We start from the raw sequence: 26319 nt of genomic DNA on the forward strand, positions 1-26319 counted from the left end.
CTCACCAAGCTGCTTGGCGATGGTCTTGTAGCCCATTCCAGCCTTGTGTAGGTCTACAATCTTGTCCCTGACATCCTTGGAGAGCTCTTTCGTCTTGGCCATGGTGGAGAGTTTGGAATCTGATTGATTAATTGTTTCTGTGGACAGGTGTCTTTTATACAGGTAACATGCTGAGATTAGGAGCACTCCCTTTAAGAGTGTGCTCCTAATCTCAGCTCGTTACCTGTATAAAAGACACCTGGGAGCCAGAAATCTTTCTGATTGAGAGGGGGTCAAATCCTTATTTCCCTCATTAAAATGCAAATCAATTTATAACATTTTTGACATGCGTTTTTCTGGATTTATTTGTTGTTATTCTGTCTCTCACTGTTCAAATAAACCTACCATTAAAATTATAGACTGATCATTTCTTTGTCAGTGGGCAAATGTACAAAATCAGCAGAGGATCAAATACCTTTTTCCCTCACTGTACCTCATCCAAACAACCAAGACTTGATTTTAATCATTCAGGAGGACAGGCTGTAACCCAGGGAGAGCTAAACAAGCTTGTAGCTGGGTATGCAGTAGATTTTGTGTCTGTCATTATTAGGCTACTTGTGTTGGTGTACAGGCCTACGTAACATTGACATTGTTTACACTGAGTGAGGACACGCAACGTTTTGGGGTGTAACGCAAAAGTAATATAACGAGTAGTGTAACTAATTACTTTTCCCAGGGAGTAATAAGTCAAGTGATTCGTTATTGTTGAAAGAAGTAATAAGTCATATTACTTTGTGTCATAGTGACCCACATGGGGAATTACATCACTAGCTCCTCTGTCTGCAGTCAGCTCCCAACTCAACATATATCAGAATATTCCAAGTTAAAAGACCCATGTGTAGACACCCACAAAGTTCACCAATTAGCTTGAAATCTAACCATACAACTTCTCCATACCAATCTTCCCCCTTTCCTTTCTCTCAACCTGTTTCATAAAAGAAAAATGCCTACAACCATTTTGAATGCAGTGATGAAGTCAGTTGATGCTCTAAGCATGTTCTCTCATTCATTGTGATTGATGTCTCAACCACAGAACAGTTATTACGCTTTGAGTTTTGCATTTAGCCAAATGAGTGTTTCCAATAGTTGACTTAGAACAAAATTATTATTTCAAAAGAAAAATGTACAGTTGTAGGGAAGTATGTAGTCCTGAGATGTTTAACTGACACTAAGAAGACATAATACAACAGCCATTTTTGTAGCATAGCTCATTTTATTGTTTAAACAGTTTTGCATAGGAAATATATCCACTTCCAGTAATTGACTGCAGTAAAAACAGCTGCTAGCAGTATAGGCTGGATATTACAGTAACAATCACAAAAAATGTTGAGCCTTATTTACATTGATTTTAATCTTGTGGCAATTTTAGCCTCTGCACCAAATGTAACCATCTCAAAGGCATTGCCTACTGCTTTAAAGTTCTAAAATCAATAAAAAAAGAAGGGATATCAAGGACTTCGCTATACAGTTCACAATGGATACCTGTGGTTCCTAAACTGTAAAATAACAAGATATAAACAAAAAGGTTTCAAAAGTCCTCTAAAACGTACATTCAATACATACATAGACCTTTGCACACACCTGTAGTGTTACTACAAGTCACTACTGGAGACTGTTACATTATTTCATTGGTGTTGTTGTTGTTGTTGTTGTGTTTTTTAATTCACCTTGAAGTGATTCGCCATCGTAATAATGTGTGCGCAGAGGGAGTAAAAGTGCCACAAGACCCATAAGAAGTCAACCGTGCGGAGAAGTTGGCAAGCATTAATTTCAAATGACATTAGTTTACATAATGTAGCAATTGACAATCCAAATAAACACACTGTCCAAATGACGTGTACACATCGTTTTTTTTCCCTCAAAGACCAAGCATGAGACGCGCGCACCCAGTTGAACAAGACCTTCAAATGAATGAAGCACAAAAAACCGCTGTTGCGAAGCCACATCTCAAACCAAAACCAAAACAACAAACAAAAGATTCGGGAGAACACCCCAAGGCGCCCCACACATATTAACAATGGACACTCCACTGAGACGGTGAGCTTGAACAGGCACTGAATTAATAATATATTTTGTTTAGTGATTAATAAGACATAAAATGCTGGTTTTTATGTTTCCTGCTTACAACAACAACCTGATGTTAATAATCCATACATGGAACACATCTATTGCTTGCGTAAAAACACACCTCCTGAAAGCGCTTTCGTCCATCCATCTGTCCTCTTAGTCCCTAGAGCACTAAACATTCAGTAACTACAACTACACAGATATTGCATGATTGCCACTGGTCCTCCTTGCATAAGGTACTAACTGAACGGTTGACCATGGATAGCTTTCAGCAATCATTACTGAATATTGAATAATACTAATCTCTACCAAGCCTTTCTTATCCGTGGGCCTACATGTCATTCTGTGAAAACGGTTTCAACCATGTACATACTGTCCAGACATGATCAAATTAAAGTAGCCCTTTGAAAATAAATATTACCTTAAAAAATGTATGCAACAAAAAACCTGCCAATACCTGTATATCTATGAAAGATCTACCATGAGTGAAACACTGATATAAAAGGTCTGGAGAATCTAAGGGCAATTTCTAAGGGCAATAGGAGTACTTGAAGGGCTTGAATCAAATGTAGTTTAAATTATGGAAAGTGCAAAAATCTGTGATGCCTTGGGGCCACAAAGGACTTACATCAACCAATCCTCACAGCGGAACTACTTGCTTGATGTTGCATACACATGCCTGTTCCAAACCTCTAATAGACACATCAAAACATTGTCAAATGCTAGCGCCAAACTTCTCATGGATTGTTTCATCATCCTGTAATTATGATTTTTCTGAGCAAAGCTCTATACGGCACATTTCTAAAGGAGGACTTACGTACGATTGACACAACACACTTGATTTTAGCACAGTAGAACAATCTATGATGTCACTTAAGACGTTACCCTGGTATTCACTGGTGGTAGGCTCAAATCAGGTAACTTTATTGTAAAGTGACATGAATAGATATCCCCTACCGTTAAACATAGAACCCCAATCAATCCTCTATTTCCCTCGCTCTCCGACATGGATTCAAAACCACATAATCACATCACACTCTGTACTATGGCCACACTAACAAAAACAAGAATTTAAAATATTACTGAAATGTTTCCAAAATGGAAAGTTTATAAGCACAAACACAATTTAAAAAAAACATATATATTTTTTTTTTTACATTTTAGGGTTCTGTATAGGATACTTCCCCTAAATACAGGAATATGGAAAATTGATAAAATACTTTTATTTTCGATTATTTTGGGAAAGCTGGAGAGTTGTAACTCAAGTCCAGCCGCAACCAATTTATTGTTTTTTCTTTTTTTCATGAAATGGAATTGACTCATATTCCCCAAGATGTTTGAAAACACTTACAAACAAGGGCGTCAAAGAAAAATCATGAAAAAGACTACAGTGTACAAACTCCTGCCTATAAGGCAGGCTTCTCAATAGAAATACCCTCATCTTCGCTCGATGTGTAGTTTCACTCTCTCTATCCCTCATACATTCTCTCTTACAAGCACACACATACTCACACATTCTCACAAACACACATTACTCACAAGCTGCAAAAAGCAGATTTGACCCCAAAGGACTACTGCTATCGACGCCACCACAGTATTCACCTTTATATACAGACAGTCTTCTACCCAAAATATCAACACCACATCAAGCCTGACACATTTCTATCACACTTAACTCAGGGAAAATGCACTTCAGTGGGGTCTCCAATGGCCAGAGGCTGCAAAGCACTTACGTTTTCACACAAAAAAGGCAGAACAGTGCACATAGAACGGGGTGGCTTTTTTTTGTTATGTTTTTTCTTCACAAAATCAGAATAAGTATTTTGGTGAAGGAGGAGAGAATAAGCTTGACTTGAGTTTAATACGTTTTATATACTTTCTGGCCTCTCAAAAAGTGTTGGGTATATAATACAGTACCTTGCTTCGAATGAAGCAGGTAAGAATGTTCACAATTGTTGGGATAGAGTGCAACAGGTGTCAAAACATCATTGTGGATAGTGTCTATTTGAGTTATAAAAGTAGTTTCTCATATTACAAAGTGGGAGAGTTATCATTGGAATTCGTAATGCCCTGTAATGCCTGAGATTTTGTTTTTGTTCATATATGTAAGACTTTTTTAGAGTTATATATTTGACACCACACACTTGGGGAAGACGATTAACCAATGCCTATGTGCTATGCAAGGGCTCTATTTTTCTTCTTATTCTTCTGGTCCTACAGAGTACAAGGAAAATAGCAGATATCCTTCCTCTGTAGTCCATAGCTTACATTATAAAATACAAGGCTCCCTATAGCGATAAAATAACTTCCCCAGATGATTAGAGGTATCCCTGGGGTTTATACAGATTTAGTGCATAAATTTGACTACTTACAAATACTTTCTTTAGACTGATTTGACTGGTCTCACAAGCATTTGTCAGTTTGTTGATTGTAGCTCATGTGTAACAGGTAACTTTAATTTATATATATTTTAAGGCATCTACTTGGGAATTGCACACAGCGACTGATAATAGAATGGCACAGATGTATGTTAAGGGTTAACGCTAATATAGTTTCCTGCATACTGTATACAAGTAGTATGAACAAAGTGTTGGCTTTTCACAATTGCAGTATGGTTTCAGTTTTCAATTGCGGGTCTGATTAAGGTTAATGTGTTCCTCTCCTGAAATTATTTTTTTAATGATTGTCACACTCAAGTCAAGCCATCTCTCCTGTGAAAATGAGCTTAGTCAATGTCACATGCTAGCACCCCAGGTGGGAAGTTGAAAGAAAATAGTCAAATTTGTCACAGTAGACAGATCAGTGACATTGCAGCCAAACGAGACCAACGGGTGCATTCTTTACAGACAAACTGTAAGCTTAGAAAAAAGACCCCCTCCCTCCCCCACCAAGAATTCAAAACACACTGAAACATGTCTCTCCATCTCTCAGTACACTAAAAAAGACCTTCTCATACACTGCATAGAAAGCAGTCCCACTTTGGTCAATTAAAATAGGAAAACAACAACAACAACAACAACAACAACAACAACAATATCAACAAAATAAATGCATTACAATATTGTCTCCAAACTAGCCTCTAATAGTTGACATATCTATAAGCACTACCTACATAGGCAAAAGTTGGTATTGCATAATTTTCATACATCTGAATTCCTCCCTCCTCGATAGTAACTGGAAGATGAAAAACAAAAACGAAATGACAAAAACGATAACAACAAAAATGAAAGGTTATTAAAAAACCACCGAAAATACTGAAAAATAATTATGGTTGATTATAAACTTTAGAACGGCGACTATACACAGCCTTGATATGCAATGTAACTGTGAGATAAAGTAGTAAAGGAACGTTAAAATCAACAATGTCACCATTTTCATTCAGAGTACAAAACAATTTACTTATCATAAAAATGTTAATTTATTTTCTATAATGGTAATAAATGCAGCAAAAAACAAGTGTAGTGATGACTCTATAATCAAAGGCAAGGCACGTAATGTGGACTAGTATGTCATCGTGCAAATTAAGAGTATTGGAGAGATTGGTCATATAAATATATCTGGACTTGGAGAGAGGCCAAGGCAATAGACCTGCCATGCACAATTCTAGATTTCAGGGACTGCCACCACTGTATCTGGGATTTGAGTGTTCAAGAAGCAAAATATGCAACCCTCTGCAACCTTGAAGGTTCAGGGTTGCACAAAAAGTGTAGATTTTTCGACATACACATACATTTTCGTGAATGACTTCAACAGCCTGCATTCTTTTTTTTTTTTCATCAAGTCATATTATAAACACAAGCTTCATAAGCTGATGGCCAAATGCATATGTTCTTGATTTCAGATGCCATTTTATACACTACGTGTGTTTAAAAAACAAAAAAACAAAAAATGTATTTCTTTCCTCACAATAAATAAGAAGCTCCCCATGAGACTGAGTAGGGCTCAATAGAAGTGCTGTCTTGTTCATATTCAGTTCTGCACAGGTAGCTTAATGCGCACCTTCAAACACATCACTGCATTTCAGGCTTAGTATTCTTTTCTTTCCATATTTAGATACATGGAAAAGCGACTGAAATCAACTCAAATGTTATTTTTTTTAAACCTTTTTACGTATTTAAAACAACGAAGTTTAATTTTTACCCTCCTTCCTTTAGAGTCTTAGGGCTGACAGACATAGTTTCCCTTCAAAAATTCAATTGCACTTGCCTCTTTCGAGATTTTTAGATAATTTTTTTTCTTTTTTTTTTCCTTTTCTAGAGGATATACGAATTCTTAAAAAACGGGTCAAATCTCTAACCTAAAAATATAGTGTTTTTCTCTTGTTCTTTTTTTACTATAGTAAGAGTTCACAACTCTAAGGAGTATAACTAACCTTTAAGTGGATAGCAGTACAGAATCAACAGGATAACAAGTTTCAGACAAAAGAGAAATTGTATCACAGTAAACTGAAATCCCTCCCCCCCACCCAAAAAACTCTGAATTCACAATTTGTTCCTATGGTTACATAGAGCGTCTGCTAAATGATGTAAATGTAAATGTAATAGTCAATAGTTTGACATGGGAGCCTCTTCTGCAGAAGGGGTAAAGGTCAGAGTTGAATAACTTACAGTCAGCCTTTGTGTGTTTCTGATCACTTCCCCTGTTCGTAAACTAAGGTTAGAAACTCCCAACAACAGAATGAAGAAGAAGAATACCACTATCAGACTAAGAGTTGTCATGCAAAATATTAAGGCATCTAAATGTTTTTGTACAGGATACATCACAGTATTTTGAATGGAAAGGCTCTTCTCACACAATGACTGTCTGGCATGGCATAGAGTTAGCTAGAGTGGACCGGATCAGATTCGCTCCAAACCAACTCAAGTCTTCTTGGCCAATGTCCCGATGGGAGGAGGGGTTTGGGGAGGAAAGGGTGGAGGGAAGGGGGGGTGGGGGGGGTGGGGGGGACAAAGGACAAACACAATTGTTTTAAGTGCTGCTTGCTGATTATTTCCCCCCCTGGGTCTTCAGTTCTCTGCCTCTGTGTGGAGGAGGGGGGGCTCACCAATGATGTTTATGCTGTAGTTCTGGTGGACATTTGTTGGCAGAATTGGAGTCCCGTTCGTGACTTGGAATGGAACTAAGCTCGCCCAGGTACCAGGACTGTGGAAACACAACAGAGAGAGAAGGAGAGAACAGAAGAGGGTTTTGAGTCACCTGCATTGAGCATCGGAAGCTTTTGGACACTTTTGAAAGCATGAGTAGAGGTAAGATAACAGCACCAATCAGATGCTCTACACACACAATGATGAAATGCTGTGCAGCAAGTCATTACATTTACACTGTAACACATCACTATAAAATGAACAGTTACACTTTAGAGTCAGCTGAGGAAAAAATACAAAAGGGTTTATTCATCATTTTAAAACCACATTCAATTACCCAATTATTTTGTTAGGCACAACACAATTCTGAGTAGTTAGCATTATGTCTTGTTAGGATCCGTCATTATTATGCACCGTCAATCACATTTCTACGAATCAAATTCTATGGCAATGTTTAATGAATATCCCTTAAAACTATTTCAACAAAATGTTAATGCAGACCATTTGAAAACGGCATGTCCCAAGTCCACTATAGACTCATCCCTCTTACCCAATCACTTCCCACTGTGCACAGACAACAATTCAACGTCTATTCCACGTTGGTTCAACGTAATTTCCTTGAAATGACGTAGAAACAACGTTTATTCAACCAGTGTGTGCCCAGTGTGTTTGCTTTACCCAGGAAGAGTGATGTAAAGGCCTTATGTCTAGTTTAATCAGTCTATGGTTCGAGGGGGACCAGTCAAACAAAGCGCTTCCGGTGTATTCCACCGATTCCTCTGAGAAGGATGTCAAGCGAGGATCACACCTAATTCCATATCAACAGACCCTCTCCATGTTGATCAATGGTGCTACAGAAGGGGGTTGGGGTCTTTACAAATCCTGCCCATCCCTATTCAACGCACGCTAATGCAACACAACACAGTGATTGTTCACCGGAGGGGCAAACTGAAAACGCGGCCTGCCTGCGAAACAAACAGTGTGTTGTTCTCAATGGGCTCAATGATACGTACATGTTGAATAATTAATCAATTAGAGTTTGGGATGCAAAGAATGAGGGATATGTTTGAAAGGTTATGTAGGTTAACCAAGTCCCTCCACTGTTTCCATGCAGGTGTAAGGCTTCCTCGATAAAGAGAGAGACATAAAAGTAGATTATTGTTGTCAGTGGGATAGGAAGACGAGCTAACGGGGGAAGAGGAGAGGAATGGGGACCGGATATAGTGGAACACAGACTTAATCCCCCCTGAGGCTGTCCCATCTGACACGACTGTCTGTCTGTGTCTATGAATGGTGTCTAATGATCTGGTCTGCATTTCATACAAAACACTTCTCTTAGCGGCTCAGCCTCAGCTGAAATCAATGGGAACCATATATTCAATACATGTTTCTAAGGGGATCAGACTCCTTAGAAAATAAAACAAGAGAGGAAAAAAGAGAGAAGGAGAGGAGGGAAGGAGAGAGAAAGATAGAGAGTAAGAAAGAAAGAGTGAGAAAGAAGGAAAGAAAGAAATACAAATTATAGAAAGAAAGAAAGAAAACTGTGGAAATGTGGAAAATGTTAGAAGCCAGATCCAGTCCTATAAAGGGTTAAAACACCAGAGATTATCTACACAAGCTATTTGGGCAGGGCTTTTTTCTCCTCCTCCATACTCCTTTCTCCTTGGACCCCCTCCCTTCATCATTCTAACTCCTCCTGCCAGCCCCCCCCTACCTCTCTCTCTACCTCTCATTGCCTCTCTCTCTCGCTCGCTCTCTTTCTCCTCTAACTCTTTCTTCCTCTACCTCTCTTTGCCTCTTTCTCTTTCTCTCTCTCTTGCTGGCCTGCCAAAAAATCATCTGACAGGAAATGAGAGATTACGTTTTTCCTACCTTGCTGAACAAAGAAAGCTCAGAGCAGGCTAGTTCCCTTCAGCATTCTCTTCTTCCCTCCTCTCTCCCCCCTAACACACACACACCCTCTCTTTCTCCTACTCTAAAGGCCTTCTCAGGTGAAGACAGAGTAGACACATTAAAAGGCACACAGTGTTCACTGTACTATCACACTGTCAATCCCATAGAATTACATATAGAATTACAGGATCTCTATGGTCAATCTATATTACTATTCTATTTCTCCAAATGATTCACTGTATACAAAAAATATGACGTCTTTGCTTGAGTTGGGGATGTCATTCATTTAGCCCAAGTTCACTTCCTCAACACAGGCCTGCAGGTGGCTTCAGACGAGGGCACTCACAATCATTAATGAGAAAAACAACTTTACTCATGGTCTCCCCCTACGTAGCCTCTACCCACGGCCTCCTTTAGCCCTATCTTAGAGCTACACGGCCCCAAATCACACTAATTCTCCTCCACACAAGCGGAGCTCCAGCGTCCAGCGGGCTTCATTTAAGGATTAAGCCAACCAAATTAGATTATCTAATGGCATCTTAATGGATTGCTGACCCATTTCCTGCCGAATGGCAACATGCAAGTCTGGGAGTGTTTTATTTTGGGTCCTAGTGTGAGGGACTATATAAGACGCAGAAGTGGGAGCAAGACAATACAAACACATGTACTCTGAATACAATGCCACTTAAACAGTGCATTCAGATTCTCAATCCTATGAACAAACCTTCGCTAGTGAAATGATGGAATACTTCATCTTTCTCTGATATTCAGATTACTAGGAGTAGTGAATGCATTAGGATAAGAAAGACAAGAGAAAATCAATAAATAGACTCTCAATAGTGTCCATGAGGGATGCACCAGGATATTTAGATTGTCAATACTTTGCTGATAAGAATATGGAATACCGGCCTCCCGAGTGGCACAGCGGTCTAAGGCAATGCATCGCAGTGTTGCGGCGTCACAACAGCCTGGGGTTCGATCCCAGGCTGTGTCACAACCGGCTGTAACCGGGAGTCCCATAGGACGGAGCACAATTGGTCCAGCGTTGTCCAGGTTAGGGGAGGGTTTGGCCAGGGGGGCTTTACTTGGCTCATCGCGCTCTAGCGACTCCTTGTGGCAGTCTGGGTGCCTGCAGGCTGTTTCCTCTGACACATTGGTGCAGCTGGCTTCCGGGTTAAGCGAATGGGTGTTAAGAAGCACGGCTTGACAGGTCATGTTTCGGAGGACGCATGACTCGACCTTCGCCTCTCCCGAGCCCGTTGGGGAGTTGCAACGATGAGACAAGATTGTAATCAACTACCGTGTTCTACAGATGCAGTTAGCAATCTATACTGGCACTCTTCAGCAACATTTGAATTCAGTTTCTATCATACAGACACTGAAGCTCACCCAGCTCGTTACGCTTTCAACAGAAGACAAACTTGTCTGAGCTGTTCTCTATTGCAGCATTTATCTTTCAAGAGGCAATATTGATGATTTTATGAACTCTCTTACTGGAAATATGGAAACTATTTAAAACCACATTTCACTGCAAATGTATACGGTAATGAATCAGAATTCTGGTATCCTGATGTGCTCGTAAATCAATAAATCATGTCTGACAATAAATGTGTTATTCTTTCACTGCAGCTCTCATCGCTCCTATATACTAAAGGCATGTACTGTACGATCAGAAGTCGAGTCTCTGTTAGTCATGTCTGAGCAGAGAGAGAGAGAGAGAGAGAGAGAGGCCTCCTTGCAGCTCGGGCACATATTTCCTCTTACCTCCACTGGTCTATTAGGAGGCCTAGAGAAGGGCCTCTCAAAAAAGCCTGTAACCTCACAGAGGGCAGAGTAGGCCGGATGGAGGCTTTAAGAGCACACACACACAGCCTGTCGCTCCCTATATCCTATTAGCTATACAGTTATGTTCTACCATTTTCAGAACAAGCAGAAACTAATGAGGAAACGCTGAGCTAGGTTCTCTGGCAGACCCGGCCCTGTTGAAATTGAAGTTAACATGTTTTCCAAGGAGAGCGAGACAGCGGGGAAGAGAGAGCGAGAGAGAACGAGAGAGAGCATTGACAGAGGAACGTGTCTCTTTAAGTAGGAGGAGGAGTGGGGATCGAGGACAAAGCCGGAGAGAGCTGGGCGCACGTGGAGGTGGAAGAGAAGGGCTTACTGTCTCCTACAAGCAGTTTGAGACTCAAGTACAACCAAACAAATAGATTTAAAAAGAAACGTTTTGTCACTCCACTATGGGCCCTGGTCAAAAGTAGTACATTACATAAAGAAGAGGGTGCCATTTGGGATGCAGCCAATACTATTTATGTGAGCTGTCACACCGCCGAGGCCTCCAACAGATGTTTTATGTGTGCTTAACTTTCCCTGACACACAGCCCATCCAACCCAAGGACTTTCTAAGGCTCGGAGCAAAAATGAAAGTTAAATACAGTACCAGTCAAAAGTTTGGACACACCTACTCATTCCAGGGTTTTTCTTTATTTTTTACTATTTTCTACATTGTAGAATAAAAGTGAAGACATCAAAACTATGAAATAACACATATGGAATCATGTAGTAACCAAAAAAGTGTTAATCAGCTTATTGTGTCTTTGCAATGGGGCCATGGCACCATTTGTGACCTGTTATTCTTTGGAAGGAGAAATCGTTTCCCATAAATATTTTTGTTTCCTGATACTGCCATGGCCCCATTGCAAAGACCCAATCAGCTGATAAAGTCTGCAGCACCCTGTCACACAGTGCAGTACACACAGGCATGCTAGACGATAGCAGAATACCCCTTGATAATGTCCAGTAACACATACAAGTTAACAGGTAACATTAATCCTACTGTATCTAGGACCTAATACCTTGAATATCTTCTTTGGCACTGTTATTGCTTGGTTGACATTCCTCTGGCAGTCTATGAATGATCATAATGACTATACTGTATCTACAACAAATGAGCTGAGGGTTAGAACCTACTGGAATTTTCCACATTCTTTATGGGTATGTTGTGGTGGCAGCAATGAAAGGGTAACTGAGGGAAGGAATGCAGAGGTGAGAGTTGAACCCTTTGTCTGAAAATCTGAAAGGGTAGACTTAATTCAAGGTATGAATTAACTTGGTAATACTTATACAGTATACTGTGTGTGTGTGTGTGTGTGTGTGTGTGTGTGTGTGTGTGTGTGTGTGTGTGTGTGTGTGTGTGCTTCATCAGACAGTTTGTAGACAAGTGATAGAGAGATTGTTTGAAATAATGGAAACGTTACCTTTGCCAAGCAATCCCCAAAGTATCCTCAGTGCCACTGGGGCCATAATGCCTGCCGTTTTGATTCATGGTCCAGTCACATATCCTGAGCTGTCAATTGAAACCTAGCAGTCAGACACGGAGCCAGTAGCACAACTCTCACAACTCACTTTGATATCACTTACACAAAGTTACTAGGAAACAAAGTCATGCATGCAAACAAAGCCTAAAGCAGAAAACCTAGAGCAAATTGGGCAAGAAATAGGCCTCTTTCCAAACAGCTCTGGTTTGATCTAAACATAAACACATATGTTATGGCAGTCATTATCATTCAGTAACATTAGATCATCGTTCTACAGTTCAAATATATGGAAAGCAGATCAAATAAAGAACATTAAGCATTTCATCACAATTAGTCCTACGTTTCTAATCTGACCTGGAAGCAAAGAAGAGGTTAGTTTACAGAATGTGAGTCACGTCAAAATGGCAGTCATCCAGCTATTGTATAAGGCAGTAATTCCCTATGGTTAGACTATGGGGCCATGCATTCCACAGGTTACATGCATGTGGTTATTAGCTACTATGTAGTATTCGTTGTTATTCTGCATACAGTCTCTTTGAGGCATTTCTGTCTTTAATAGCAGTCCTATTCTGGTCTAAGTATCCCCATATGGAAGTAGTAGTATTATGGTGAAACTCCGGTAGCTAGATGAGATTGTGGAAGGTAAGATAAGGACTGCTGGCTTGTCTCTAAGGTTCTACAAAAATAACACGCACACACTTGCGTGCATGCACACACACACCTTAACGTACGCTTACACAAAACCACCACACATTCTCCTATCCCATGCATTATGCACACACGTGTCCACAATCCAGTGGAGAGCCATCTCAGCCTATACCCAGCTAACCTTGCACCTTTAGTCAACACAATCAACACATCCATTTGGTAACGCATCGTGAAAAAGTGCCTCGTGACCAATCTTCCCGCCACTGTGGCAAACTGAAGAGCTCTTAAGAGGGTTTAATCATACAGTAAATCCTCACACACTGAATATTCAAAACCCACTTAGGATGGTCGATAACATTAGCCACCTGTACACACAGCCACACTGAATGGTTTTCCGCTGCTGTACTACATCTCGAGGTGAATGACTGATTTCCTCCAGTTCTTGTATTTATCTTATGTGTATCGAAAATGTGAAAGCATCTGCCGAATTAACTAGCCAATGATAAAGACAAACAAAAAACGGACGCAACCGTGCATGCACACACAGAATGACATAAACAGAGACCACCACTCAATTTCTTAAAATCATATTGACTAGTTCTTCCAACACCAAGCCTCTACTACCAACAGTGGATGGTTAAGTCTCTAGCCTTATGCATACACCATACACCACACACCACACACCATACACCACACACCATACACCACACCCTCCACAAAGCTTTGAGCATAGAGAACGTTCTGGTTGTGCCAGACGCTCTACCGCCGCCACCACCCTCACCCCCCCTCCCCATGCTCTGTGCCAGGCCTGCCAGCACTCCTCTAGGGGGGCTCGCCATCTGTCTGTCGGCACTGCCAGGTCACAGCGGCAGGGGTAAGAGGGACAGGGAAGACGTCGCCGGGGAACGTTAGCAAAACAGATGCAGGCAGAATGGGGATTAGCAGGCTGCCTTAGATAATACCAAATGTCATCTGATCACCGAACGTTCCCACAGGAACGCATGGTGGAGGAACAGTCCCTTTAAGGGTTAACCAAGGAGAAGACATGAATGAGAGGGTTTTTTTCTCACCGATTTTCCACTAAGGAATTGTTGTTTGGAAGGAGGAGGGGTGTGGAAGGTGTGTGTTTTGGAGGGTGGGGTGCGTGCGCGTGTTTGTTTGTAGAATCGCACTGAGGACATTGGGGGTTTGACTACACTTTATCTCTAGAGCTGCATACTGGAATATCGCCTTTGACTGCATCGGAAACATGACACCTCAAATCGGTGAAACTAATCCACCTTGTGTGTCTCCTCTCTCCACCCACCCAGCCTCAGAACAAAGGTCTCCCTTAAACACACAGGAAAAGTGTCAATACATCTCATAACTCCACCAAATAAATATCCCGAGCCGGGGTGACATGACAATAACGAAAAAGGAAGTGTATCTATGACATTGTTTACTCCACAGGGAACAGTGGCCTAGTGTCATAAACCACAGGTTGAAAGACCTAGCTTCTTAAGTTTAAATCATCCTGAACCACAGAACACACACAAAGCCTGACTAATATAATATTAGCATGATGAATGGCTATTGTACTGTGTTTCCTCCAAGTCTATTTCTATTCATTTAGTATTCAGTGGCAGTGTTAGGGTAAAGAATACTATGTAAACTATACTAAAATATAATATTATAAACTAGTGTTCTTAATTAATCTACCTGGTTAAATAATCTATAAAATAAAGGGGTCTTGTTTTGTCTATCGGCCAATGAGACAGCATTGAGTTCAGCTGCTGTTTACTGAGTTAACTGACAGAAGTAGCAAGGCCACTAAAAAATGTACCATATAAACTCTACACACCCATGGACACACACACACTGCCCAAAAGAGTCCTCCCCGCTATAGAGAAGCATAGCATCGTTAACAAAACAGCACATTTTCTGCCTGCTCTACCAAGCTGCAGAGAAATACAGGCCAGGCTTTGTCATTACGCTAAACAGGAACAGTGGAGAAGAAAAAACACTGATTATTATGTAGCTGCGTGCAGATGCATTCAATTAAGCGTGGTTGAAAACACTTGGCCTCGGACCAGCGTGTGTGTGTGGTGTGTGTGTGGGGGGGTGGTTCATGAGGAGGGACTGGCACTCCAAGCCTCATTTTTCCACCCTCGCCAACCGCGATGCTCCTAACCTCACACACAATTCAGCCACCACGCGGCCGCATCTGCCCGGGCTGGCTGCCGGGACGACCGCTCGACGCCAACAACACCAAACAGTCTGGCCCTGGTCTGTTTCGTACACTGTCTGTTCACGTGTCTCAAGCTGAATATTCTGACTTACAGAATAGCATGGGAAGAATAGCTGAACCACGACGGAGGAGTAATTGAGATATTTGTCTGTCTTTGTGTGTACATTCTTACTTTTGTACTTGCTTTTGAATCCATTATATTGTTCTTCAATAGACTGCGGAATAAAGCTAAAATAAAGCATAAGGGAATGCTGGTCTCTTTTTATATGTCTGTGATGACTTATTGGCAAATAGCAAAATATTTGAAGAAAACTGTTGAGCACATTACACCCTCATCGTATTACTGTACTTCTATTTACTTTCTGCCCCATACCGAAAATAATTTGGTAAAATATATTTCAAAATATGAATTACATACAGTATATGGAATGGTTAAAAAAATAGATACCCATACACTCCCCTATGTATTTACAGTGCCTTCAGAAAGTATTCATACCCCTTGACTTATTCCACATGTTGTTGTGTTACAGCCTGAATTCAAAATGAATTACATTTATAATTTTTGCTCACCCATCTACACACAATACCCCATAATGACAAAGTGAAAACATGTTTTTAGAAATGTTTGCAAATGTATTGAAAATGAAATACAGAAATATGTCATTTACATGAAGTATATACATCACACCCCTGAGTCAATACATGTTAGAATCACCTTTGGCAGCGATTACAGCTGTGAGTCTTTCTGGGTAAGTCTTTAAGAGCTTTGCACTCCTGGATTTTACAATATTTGCACATTATTCTTTTGACAATTCTTAAAGCCTCTGTCAAGTTGGTTGTTGATCATTGCTAGACAGACATTTTCAAGTCTTGCCGTAGATTTCCAAGCCGATTTAAGCCCAAACTGTAACTAGGCCACTCAGGAACATTCAATGTCATCTTGGTAAGCAACTCCAGTGTATATTTGGCCTTGTGTTTTAGGTTATTTTCCTGCTGAAAGGTGAACTTGTCTCCCAGTATCTGTTGGAAAGCAGACTGAACCAGGTTTTCTTCTAGGATTTTTCCTGTGCTTGGCTCTATTCCGTTTCTTTTTATCCTTAAAAACTCCCTTGTCCTTGCTGATGACAAGCATACCCATAACATGATGCAGCCACCACCATGCTTGAAAATATGAAGAGTGGTACTCAGTGATGTGTTGTGTTGAATTTGCCCCAAACATAACGCTTTTGTTTTCAGGACATAAAGTTAATTTCTTTGCCAAATTTTTTACAGTTTTACTTTAGTGCCTTATTGCAAACATGATGCATGTTTTGGAATATTTGTATTCTGTACAGGCTTCCTTCTTTTCACTCTGTCATTTAGGTTAGTATTGTGGAGTAACTACAAACTGTTTTAAAGTCTCCATTGGCCTCATGGTGAAATCCCTGAGCGGTTTCCTTCCTCTCCGGCAACTGAGTTAAGAAAGATGCCTGTATCTTTGTAGTTACTGGGTGTATTGATATACAATCCAAAGTAATTAATAACTTCACCATGCTCAATGGGATATTCAATGTATGTTTAAATTTTTACCAATAGGTGCCCTTCTTTGCGAGGCATTGGAAAACCTCCCTGGTCTTTGTGGGTGAATCTGTTAGAAATTCACTGCTCGACTGTCAGATCTAACAGACAATTGTATGTGTGGGGTACAGAGATGACGTAGTCATTCAAAAATCATGTTAAACAGTATTATTGCACACAGAGTCCATGCAACTTATTATGTGACTTGTTGAGCACATTTTTACTCCTGAACTTATTTAGGCTTGCCACAACAAAGGGGTTGAATACTTATTGACTCAACACATTTGAGTTTAGAATTTTTTGTTAATATGTAAACATTTCTAAAAAAAAACATAATTCCAATGACATTGTGGGATATTGTGTATAGGCCAGTGACACAAAATCACAATTTCCATTTTAAATTCAGGCTGTAACACAACAACATTTGGAAAAAGTCAAGGGGAGTGAATACTTTCTGAAGGCACTGTATTAGGACAGTGAAGCTAAAACATGTAATTTGGCTCTATACTCCAGTATTTTGGATTTGAGATCAAATGTTTTATATGAGGTGACAGTGCAGAATGTCACTTTTTATTTGAGGGTATTAACATGCAAATCTATTTGACCGTTTAAAAATGAAAGTACTTAATGTGTCTAGTCCCCGCCAATTGAAGGTGTCATAAGTATTTGGACAAATGAATTTATAATGTATTGAAGTAGTCAAAAGTTTAGTATTTGGTCCCATATTCCTAGCACACTATGACTACATAAAGTTTGTAACTGTTGGATGCATTTGTAGTTTGTTTTGGCTGTTTTGAATTATGTTGTCACAAATGAATCAGATAAGTAAAAACAGATATGTTTGAAAATACCCTCAAATTAAAGGTTACATTCTGTACTGCTGCCTTATATGAAACAATTGATCTCAAATCCAAAATGCTGGAGTATAGAGCCAAATTAAACGTTTTAGCTTCACTGTCCAAATAGATACGTAGGTGAGTATATGTCTCCACTATACAATTACAGTGCATTTACTGGAGCGAGCACTTTGAGGAACAGTTCATGTCTGTGATCGTTTTACTTCTCAGACTCTGCATGTATCTGTGCCAGAACCGACAATAAGGTCTCACTCTCAGATAAAATGAAATATCTCTGTGGTCTCAGATCCCTTTTGGAGAGGTGGAGAGGAAGGAAGGGAAGAAGGGGGGTGGGGGGGGTGAAAGAAGAGTAGTGGTAATGTGTCTCACCTGTTGCTGGTGAAGGAAGGCCGGATCTCTAGGGCTCAGTCCTACAAAACGATTGGCTGTGGGGGTGCCCGGGGCTGAGTATCCTGGAGGAGCAAACACACAAACACAGACAGACACAGAGAAACACGGAGACACACGGACACAATGAGAAAATATTACATTGATTCATTCTTTATACAGTGCGCAAAATGGAAACTGCTAAAGTAATGGTGGACAGAGGGGATAGAGAAGGAAGGGGAGCTCACCGTTGTACTCACCTTCTGATGTGATGGGCTTGGTGTCGGGCATGGAGAGAGAGACGGGTCGCACTGTGCCATGGTGCGGAGAGGGGGCCAGGACTGGGGTGAAGTGGCCTGGAACCTTCCCCACCTGGCCACTGCTGTTAGGCTGGAGGGGGGAGGGGGGGGGGGCAAAGAGGAGGGGGGAACAACATTGAGGAGGGGTCAGTTAGTGACACAACTCCTCTACTATTTAAACTGTGGTCACTTGACAAATCCCACTGGGCACAGACGTCAATTTAACGTCTATTCCACGTTGGTTCAACGTAATTTCATTGAAATTACTTGGAATCGTTAAAGAAAAGAAACAACAGTAAAGTGTGTTTTACGGTATTGTTTGCACAGTCAGTTCAGTGCTGTTTTGTGTGGGAAAACGTCGTCCTCACTTGACACACACAGAGAGAGAGAGAGAGAGAGAGAGAGAGAGAGAGAGAGAGAGAGAGAGAGAGGGGGTAAGGGGACTGGTAGTAGGAGTGAGAATGATGAAGGGAGAGGGTCCAATGAGAAAGGAGTATGGAGGAGGAGAAAAGCCCTGCCCAAATAGCTTGTGTAGATCATCTCTAGTGTTTTAGAGAGAAAAGGAGCTAGTGGGATAGCCATTCATCATGCTAATACTCTTTGAGACTGCGGGAGACGGTCTGTGGCGTATTGGGCTCTGTGGCGCCCCAAGTTCAAACCTCAAATAGGCCTTTATGAAAAAGAATTGTGTCCACAGGGTTCCTTAAAAATGTGAATAGAATGTTTAATTAGAGTGTAATATAATCTGCGTTAAAGCAAGCATAAAAACATTCCGGCTGCCGTCCATGGGATTATAAGAGCTGTGTTATTTGCCGAGACGCCCTCCTCTGTACACACACACACACACACACATACGCGCACACACCCACACACTCCCCCTTCTCCCCTCCAGCACTGTGGCGGAGAGGGGCCAGTAATTCCGCCAAAAGAGAGCAGAGGCCCCGGCAACGGCAAATATTTACGGCCTTTATCATTCCCTGTGGTTTTGTCTGAAGTAACAGTCCCGGGCCGCATAGATCCAGCCTTGTCTATGAGCCCATTGTTTTCAGTGAGAACAGCGGGGATATAAAACTCACATAAATATCTCACGGCTCTCTCATCTCTCTATGGCTCCCTCCCTCCCTCTCTCTCTCTCTCTCTCTCTCTTGCCCCCCACACACACACACTCGCAGTACAGTGATACAAGGCTTTAGTGTGTACCCAGTTAATATATAAAGTCTTCTGTCAGGTTTATCAGAAGTTCGTGATAAATACTGTGTTATGACCCTCTGTAATTATATATATATATATATATATATTTTTTTTTAAGGGCCTGGATTTTCTTTGGAATATTGAGTTAGTGGTTTTTACAGTGTATATTTTACCTTTATACTCTTATCAAAATAGACCTATAGAGTATTTCAGAGTTAGGTCGGGATTCAGACATTGCATAAAGGGATTTGTCGGCACTTTCAAAAGTGCTTTAGATTACAACAGCAGCATATTCTGAATGAGGGAGTTGAACATGACACTTGATTAAGAACCTGGCTGAGAAGTCATCCGGTGCGTCCAACAGCACTGCCAATTCCTAAATCCTGTGTCAACTCCATCCATCCAATGCTGTACAAATCAAATGTACCCCAGAAAGACTAGTGCTGTGAAGCCACTATGTGCAATGATTCAACTAGTCTTCTTAATGATTATAAAGCACGTTTTCAAGTGTCAAATGTTATAAAGCACCCAATCAATTCTTTATTTAGGTGAAGGCCAACTATTAAGATTGACACTAAAAGTTGAAGGAGTTAAAATAATGTATGGGAAACTGGCATTAAAGATCAACATTCAATTGTTATAAAAATGTCAAGGCATAATTGTATGGGGCAGGTATTATTTTTGACAGAGACAGGAACATTTAGATATACATTTTTCAATTTGATAGTTGGTTTATTAGAGAAAAATCCAATTGATTATAAAATTAAATGAAAACTCAACTGATACTTGATTCAATCACCACATTGGAAAGTGTACTACTGTATAGCCAAGCTTGTCCGGTGTTCTTTAACTACTTGTAGTGTTAAATATCCATTGTTTTTCATCAAAAGTTTGCCATAAACGCATTCTCTACTAAACTCCCGAACTTCACATCCAATCATTAACTGTTCAAACACTGTCAGTCAGTTAGGCCTACTGAGGAGTGAGATTTTACACAGTCAAGTTCTCATCAATAAAATACGTTAAATAGGAATGTAGCCAAACCCTACTCCTCTCCAGTGTGCTACAGTTCACACTCACCTGGCTGCTCTGTGGGCTGGACGGGTCGTAGCTGGGCACGTAGCTCTTCAGGGAGTCAGGGGGGTTGAGATGGGGCGGGTAGCGGATGGTGGGGTGAGAGAAGTAGGGTGACGGGGCAGGGGGCAAGATGGCCGAGGCAGAGAACTGCAGGGGGGAGTGGGGGGGAGGGCTCCTCGTTGATATAACTAAGGAGATAGGGAGAGAGGGGGAGGGAAACAGAGAGAGAGAGAAACAGAGAGAGAGAGAGAGAAACAGGGGGAGACAGACAGACAGAGAGACATACATTTAGAGAGGGAGAGAGAGAAAAACAAACTATTAAACAATACACTAATGGAGAACAAAAATGTACACATTACAATCCCAACTAATTCAAAGGACATTTGGGGGAAGGGTAGGGCATGACAAAAACACTTTCAGTTCAATCACTTTCTTGTAGAGGTCACTGTAGGTCACTGAGTGAGCATGTCTAGAATTAGTAGGGGGCCGGTTCTTAGCCTACTTACCACTGTGTCCAACCCCTGTGAGTCCAGGGTGGTGGTGCTGGGGGAAAGTGCTCAGTCTGGGGGAGGAGTCCTGCGGGGAGGTGGGGCTGAACAAGGGCTTCTCTGGCTTCTTCATGGTGGGAGATGACATATCTGGAGGCGTGGACACACATGCACACCTGGTCAGGGGGTTTACCTGGCAACCACAGAGCCACATACACAGAAGCTGACAGAAGTAGCATCGCTGTTCTTGCTGTGACATCTTTCAAACATACTCCCATGTTGTGATGTGATGGCGGTGATCGTATAGGCTTGCCATCGCTGTCATTTTACACTTTTGACATGTTTTCCAATGTCCATATGCAAGGTACTGTATGACAACAGGACTGAACATGGAAAAGACTGGACTCCAAGACCTAATGTTCTGTGACAGTAGCCGTTCTCTCCTGACATGGGTGAAGTTCATCTTTCCCCAGACCTGTCACAAGATCTCTCTCTCTCTCTCTCTCTCTCTCTCTCTCTCTCTCTCTCTCTCTCTCTCTCTCTCTCTCTCTCTCTCTCTCTCTCTCTCTCTCTCTCTCTCTCTCTCTCTCTCTCTCTCTCTCTCTCTCTCTCTCTCTCTCTCTCTCTCTCTCTCTCTCTCTCCTCCTCCTCTCTCTCTCTCTCTCTCTCTCTCTCTCTCTCTCTCTCTCTCTCTCTCTCTCTCTACAATAGGGAAGAATCCACCTGACGATTGAAAGGTGACTCATCCCAACGCAGGGCAGGGACAAAGACCTCAGGATTCCAGGGGATTTCCCCACTCAGAATTTTCTAAAGGAAGCAGCTTAAGTCGTTATAGCTTTTTCTTTTTTTTATCAACATGAGCAATACCCAAGACAAGATGGATGGACTATGGTACCACTCCACTGGGCACATACTGGTGGAACCAATGTGGATTAGACATTGAATTGACGTCTGTGCCCAGTGGGACAGTTGACTTTTGACTTGTTCTTATATGGTGTAACATTCGCTAAAATATATTCTTGACATTTCCTAAATTGACATAATTACACGATGGACATTTATGGAGAGAGACCTATAATTGGAAAAACATTTAAGTTAACATCAACAGACTTCTCTAACAAAATTGTGTGTAGAATACAGTTATTGTGTTGCAACTGGGGTGGAATTGAAAAAAAGTTGCTCTGATCTGGGAACTGATCAATGTAAAATCCTAGATTTCACCTAGAATCCCTAGATAACAACACATTTTTATATGTCAAAATGATTTAACTTTATGAACTCTGTTACTTCACGTTCCACCCCAAAAATGAGCGAGTAAGCCAGGGCGTGCTCAGGCCAGGATGTCCCAGACCGATGAAAGGGCTATGAATCTTATCAAGCAGATATCTAGCTATGAAATGCACCACCGGGTTAGTGTGAGGAGCCAGGATTAAGTAAAGACTGCACATTTCGTAGGGGCATAGATATGAAAAACTGATATCTTCTTCATTGCAAACAGCTGTTCGTTATCAAACCAGTCGCTGAGTGAGGATTTGAGTGCAGTGCCAAAAACTATGAAAGGGAGTGGCTAGGTATAACTCCACAACATGGCGTCAACTGCACAGTAACAGTGAAAGACATTTCAGAGAGCTTACTTTTGAGGACAAATAATGGAATTACGCCTATTCCATTTGCAGTGTAAAAGGGTTTTGTTGCACTAGACATGTAAAAGAAATGACCATTTGGTACTTTGGACAGCCTCATTTCGATTTAATATCAATCCACTTCTTTTTTTATTCCCTTTTTACAGAGTAGTCGTTTTTCATGAATTTCCTGATCTCTCCTCTCCTGTTCTCCCTAGCCATAACATTTCAGCATGTGTTCACCATAATACTGTAAGCTAAAAACACGAAACAGCAGGAGAAGGAAAGGAAAAAACAACATTAAATCCCAAAGAAGGCTCGTTTAAAGAAGCAAAGGGAAAAAAACGTATACTGTTGGATGCTGGAACATTCTGTACCCTAAGTGTTTTATCTGTCGTAGTGTAGTGAGATGAGAGGCGTCCCTCTCCCTTCAACTCTAGGGCTTAAGCCCTGGGGGAGAAGGGGAGTGTGTGTGTGTTGGAGGAGAACAATCTGGAAACACGGGACAGTAAGGCCTTAATTAAAAAAGCTACGGGCCCTGGCCTGCACCACGAGACCAGGTAATGAGACATACACCCCTCCCTGGAGGATCTCTCTCTCTCTCTCTCTCTCGCTCTCTCGCTCTCTCGCTCTCTCGCTCTCTCGCTCTCTCTCGCTCTCTCGCTCTCTCGCTCTCTGTGTATAGTGGCATTAGCAGGGCTAGGCACGGGATGGCCCGCCAACTGGGCCTGCCACCTGTTGAGTCAGACAGCTCCTCTGAGACCTAGCTAGCTTCAAACGGGAGCCGCCACACCTTCCCATCTCGCTCTCTGACACGCAAAAACGTGTCTGGATACACACACACACACACACACACACCTGTTAACCCTAGCGTGACCTCTTCAATCTTGCAGTCTAACAACACAGCCACAATTGCTACAACTCACTAGCATTTCCTCCTTCTCACTTTCATTGGTGCAACACTGTATTCCACAATTGAATCGCTACCAGACTGAAAATCCCACTCACATCGCTTCAATGTTGCAACTCTAACACTGCTTCAACACTGCAACTCTCACTCAGATTGGCGAGAAAACAGGAAGCAATAAGGAAGCTCCTAAACTACCAGAAAACTCAGCAACCCTCCAAACCAGCTTATCGACAGGGGCATGTTCTCACAAGTTCAGCCGTGATATTTCCTGTCAACAATTCTGTTACTCACCCAGCCTGTTTGTTCTAACCAGATTTATTCAACAGTAATATTGTAGACCCCCCCCTCCCCCCTACACACACACACACACACACACACATACACAGACACACACACATACACACGCCCACACATCCCCTCTCACCTTCTCTCTCGTGCCAGGTCCTGCTGCCGCTAGCTGGGGAGCTAGGGGAAGAATAGAAGTCAGGGCCAGTGGGACTGGTCTCCATACTCTCCTCTATGTTGAGGGTCTTGGGCCGTTTACTGGAGAAGAAGGCAGAGAAATTACGAGTCACAACACTGTATGTGTCCTCTGATCCTTGTGTGTCTCTACTGTCACTGCCCCTTGATGTTGGAAAAATGTCAATAAACACATATCTTTACTGCTAACGTATTGTCTAGATGTGTGGGTGTTAATAAAGTTGAACTAGAACAAATGGCCAAAATATGAAGTACATGACACTAAACTGAAATCAGTTTTGCACCCCCCTCCTGCATCTCATTCAAAGTTCAGAGGTCAAGGTGTGATGCGGGAGAAGGAGAGTGGGGGTAAGGCAGGGTCCTGCAGTAGACTGACCTGCCAGGGGGGGAGGAGAGGGAGCGATGGAGGCCCACGCTGGAGTTCAGGTCCTGGTAGTACGGCTGACTTGGCATGTCGGCCATGGAGAAGTTCACCCCTGCCCCCTGGGTAATGGGCGCTGAAGAGTAGGGAGAGAAAAATAGGTTACTTCCTGGTCACTGGCCTGCTGATTGGTTGCCTGCTGAAGCTCTGATAGGATTTTGATGTGACCATGAGCATGACCCACAACTTCATTGAAATGATTTCAGTGTACATGATCCCCTCTCACATGACTGAAAATCATTGAACCTTTGCATTCCACCAGCATACTGCAAACTCATGAACTAGGCCAGACCTATCAGCCCTCTGATTGGTCCTTTGCTCAGCTGGATCATTCTCAATTACCTATTGTAATTGGTCAAGCACATATCAATAAATGCATTGAAGTTCACTTTCATGGTGGTTTTATGTGTGATATGCTTTGAGAACCACAGCCCACCACTGTGTGAAAGTATACTTTTTTTCACCCTGTGGTTGACAGCCGCGAGGGAGGGATATTGTTTCAGGGAGGACAGCTGAGTGTTTACCAGGGCACTGTGTAAAAGCTCCTTCCATTCTTGAAGCTGCCGCCCACGAGGGGAGCCCTGTGAGGGCGTTGGGTGGGTTGGTAGATTGGTTTGGACTCGACGAGAGACTGGAGTGTGTGGTTTGGTCTGTTGTGGTCTGAGGTTCACCACTGGCATGAGCTCCAACCACAGCACTGCAGTCTTGGAACTGGCAACCCGCAGCAGCCCTGGCATTGGCTACCCAAGGGGATTCGTGTTTTAATTCACTGCCAACAAGACTCTCTCTATCTCTCTTTTTGGCATAGCATACTGTGCGTAATACCACTTGCTCTGTCTCTCAGCCAAGTCATTTAACCCCATGTGTTAAAGAAAATACAACCCTGACTTCTGAATCTAAACAACGCCAGGCACAAAATAACAATGACGCTAGAACACCTGTTAACGTTTTTTCATCTTCTTTAATTTGAATGTGCATTTCAGAACTGCAAAATCCCAGCACTGACTGAATTTCAATTGGCTTAAAGGTCTACTCTACAATCTGAAAAACAAACAAATCAAAAATGGCAATAAAAAATCACAAAGTGGGGCTTTAAAAAAACATTAAGTAGAAAACATGAGTTGTATGTCAGTGTCAGTGAGTACTTAGTTTACCCTAGGCATGTTAGAGGTCAGGACACAACATCCAATAGGTATGTGATAGAACACAACAGCCCTTGAGCTGTACAGGTAAATCCTGCCTAAGGAGACCATTGTCCTCAGCTAGCTGGGGAGAGAGATTCCTGAAAGAACATCCGTCATCGTCTTTGAGAAGGGCAGGCAAGTCTATACAAACACACACCATCACAAACACACCGGGTTACCTGCTCGACTGGATTTTAAGTTTTTGTACTGTGAAGCTCGCTGTTTTTGAGTCGGCAATGAGGAAAAGGGGTATTGAGGGAGATGGTGATAAAGTATATACTTACTTCTGGACACTCGCACCAGCTCTGAAACACTGAAGACTCCTGATTTGATGAAGCTGTCTTCCAAGTAAACTGCAGAAACAAAAACACAGATACACAATATATCAATACAACATTAAACCCAATGCTTGTGTGTGTAAGTTACATTCATAGTGATTTGAGCTGTTGATAAAGTAATACATAATTTATTGATTCCCTGCTTACTATACACAGGACGAGCAAAACGTATTGCCCAAATATTATTTTATTAAATAGAGCATCCATCATCTACCCATCACCCATAGCGACACGACCCAACACAGCTCCAGCCTGAA

At 41.7% G+C, this 26319-nt stretch overlaps 1 protein-coding gene across 7 annotated transcripts in view; it reads right to left on the reverse strand.

Moving 5' to 3' along the window:
- Positions 1 to 1230: 1230 nt before the first annotated feature.
- LOC121554746 (nuclear factor 1 B-type) overlaps positions 1231 to 26319 on the reverse strand; it is an 87037-nt gene continuing 61948 nt past the window's right edge. For 3 of the 7 annotated variants that reach the window (XM_041868478.2, XM_041868481.2, XM_041868476.2), the window contains 10 exons: positions 26009 to 26077; positions 24496 to 24616; positions 24064 to 24182; positions 21126 to 21257; positions 20623 to 20807; positions 18301 to 18442; positions 18056 to 18138; positions 12338 to 12426; positions 7151 to 7248; positions 1231 to 6971 (listed from right to left, as the gene is read on the reverse strand). In XM_041868478.2, coding sequence (XP_041724412.1) covers positions 6895 to 6971; positions 7151 to 7248; positions 12338 to 12426; positions 18056 to 18138; positions 18301 to 18442; positions 20623 to 20807; positions 21126 to 21257; positions 24064 to 24182; positions 24496 to 24616; positions 26009 to 26077 — 1115 coding nt within the window. In that variant the 3' untranslated portion in view covers positions 1231 to 6894. Of the gene's footprint in view, positions 6972 to 7038; positions 7249 to 12337; positions 12427 to 18055; positions 18139 to 18300; positions 18443 to 20622; positions 20808 to 21125; positions 21258 to 24063; positions 24183 to 24495; positions 24617 to 26008; positions 26078 to 26319 lie in introns of those variants that run through there. The other 4 variants (XM_041868477.2, XM_041868483.2, XM_041868479.2 and 1 more) reach the window with 4 other exon arrangements.

Source organism: Coregonus clupeaformis, chromosome 39, assembly GCF_020615455.1.
Source record: "Coregonus clupeaformis isolate EN_2021a chromosome 39, ASM2061545v1, whole genome shotgun sequence".
Lineage (NCBI taxonomy): Eukaryota > Metazoa > Chordata > Actinopteri > Salmoniformes > Salmonidae > Coregonus > Coregonus clupeaformis.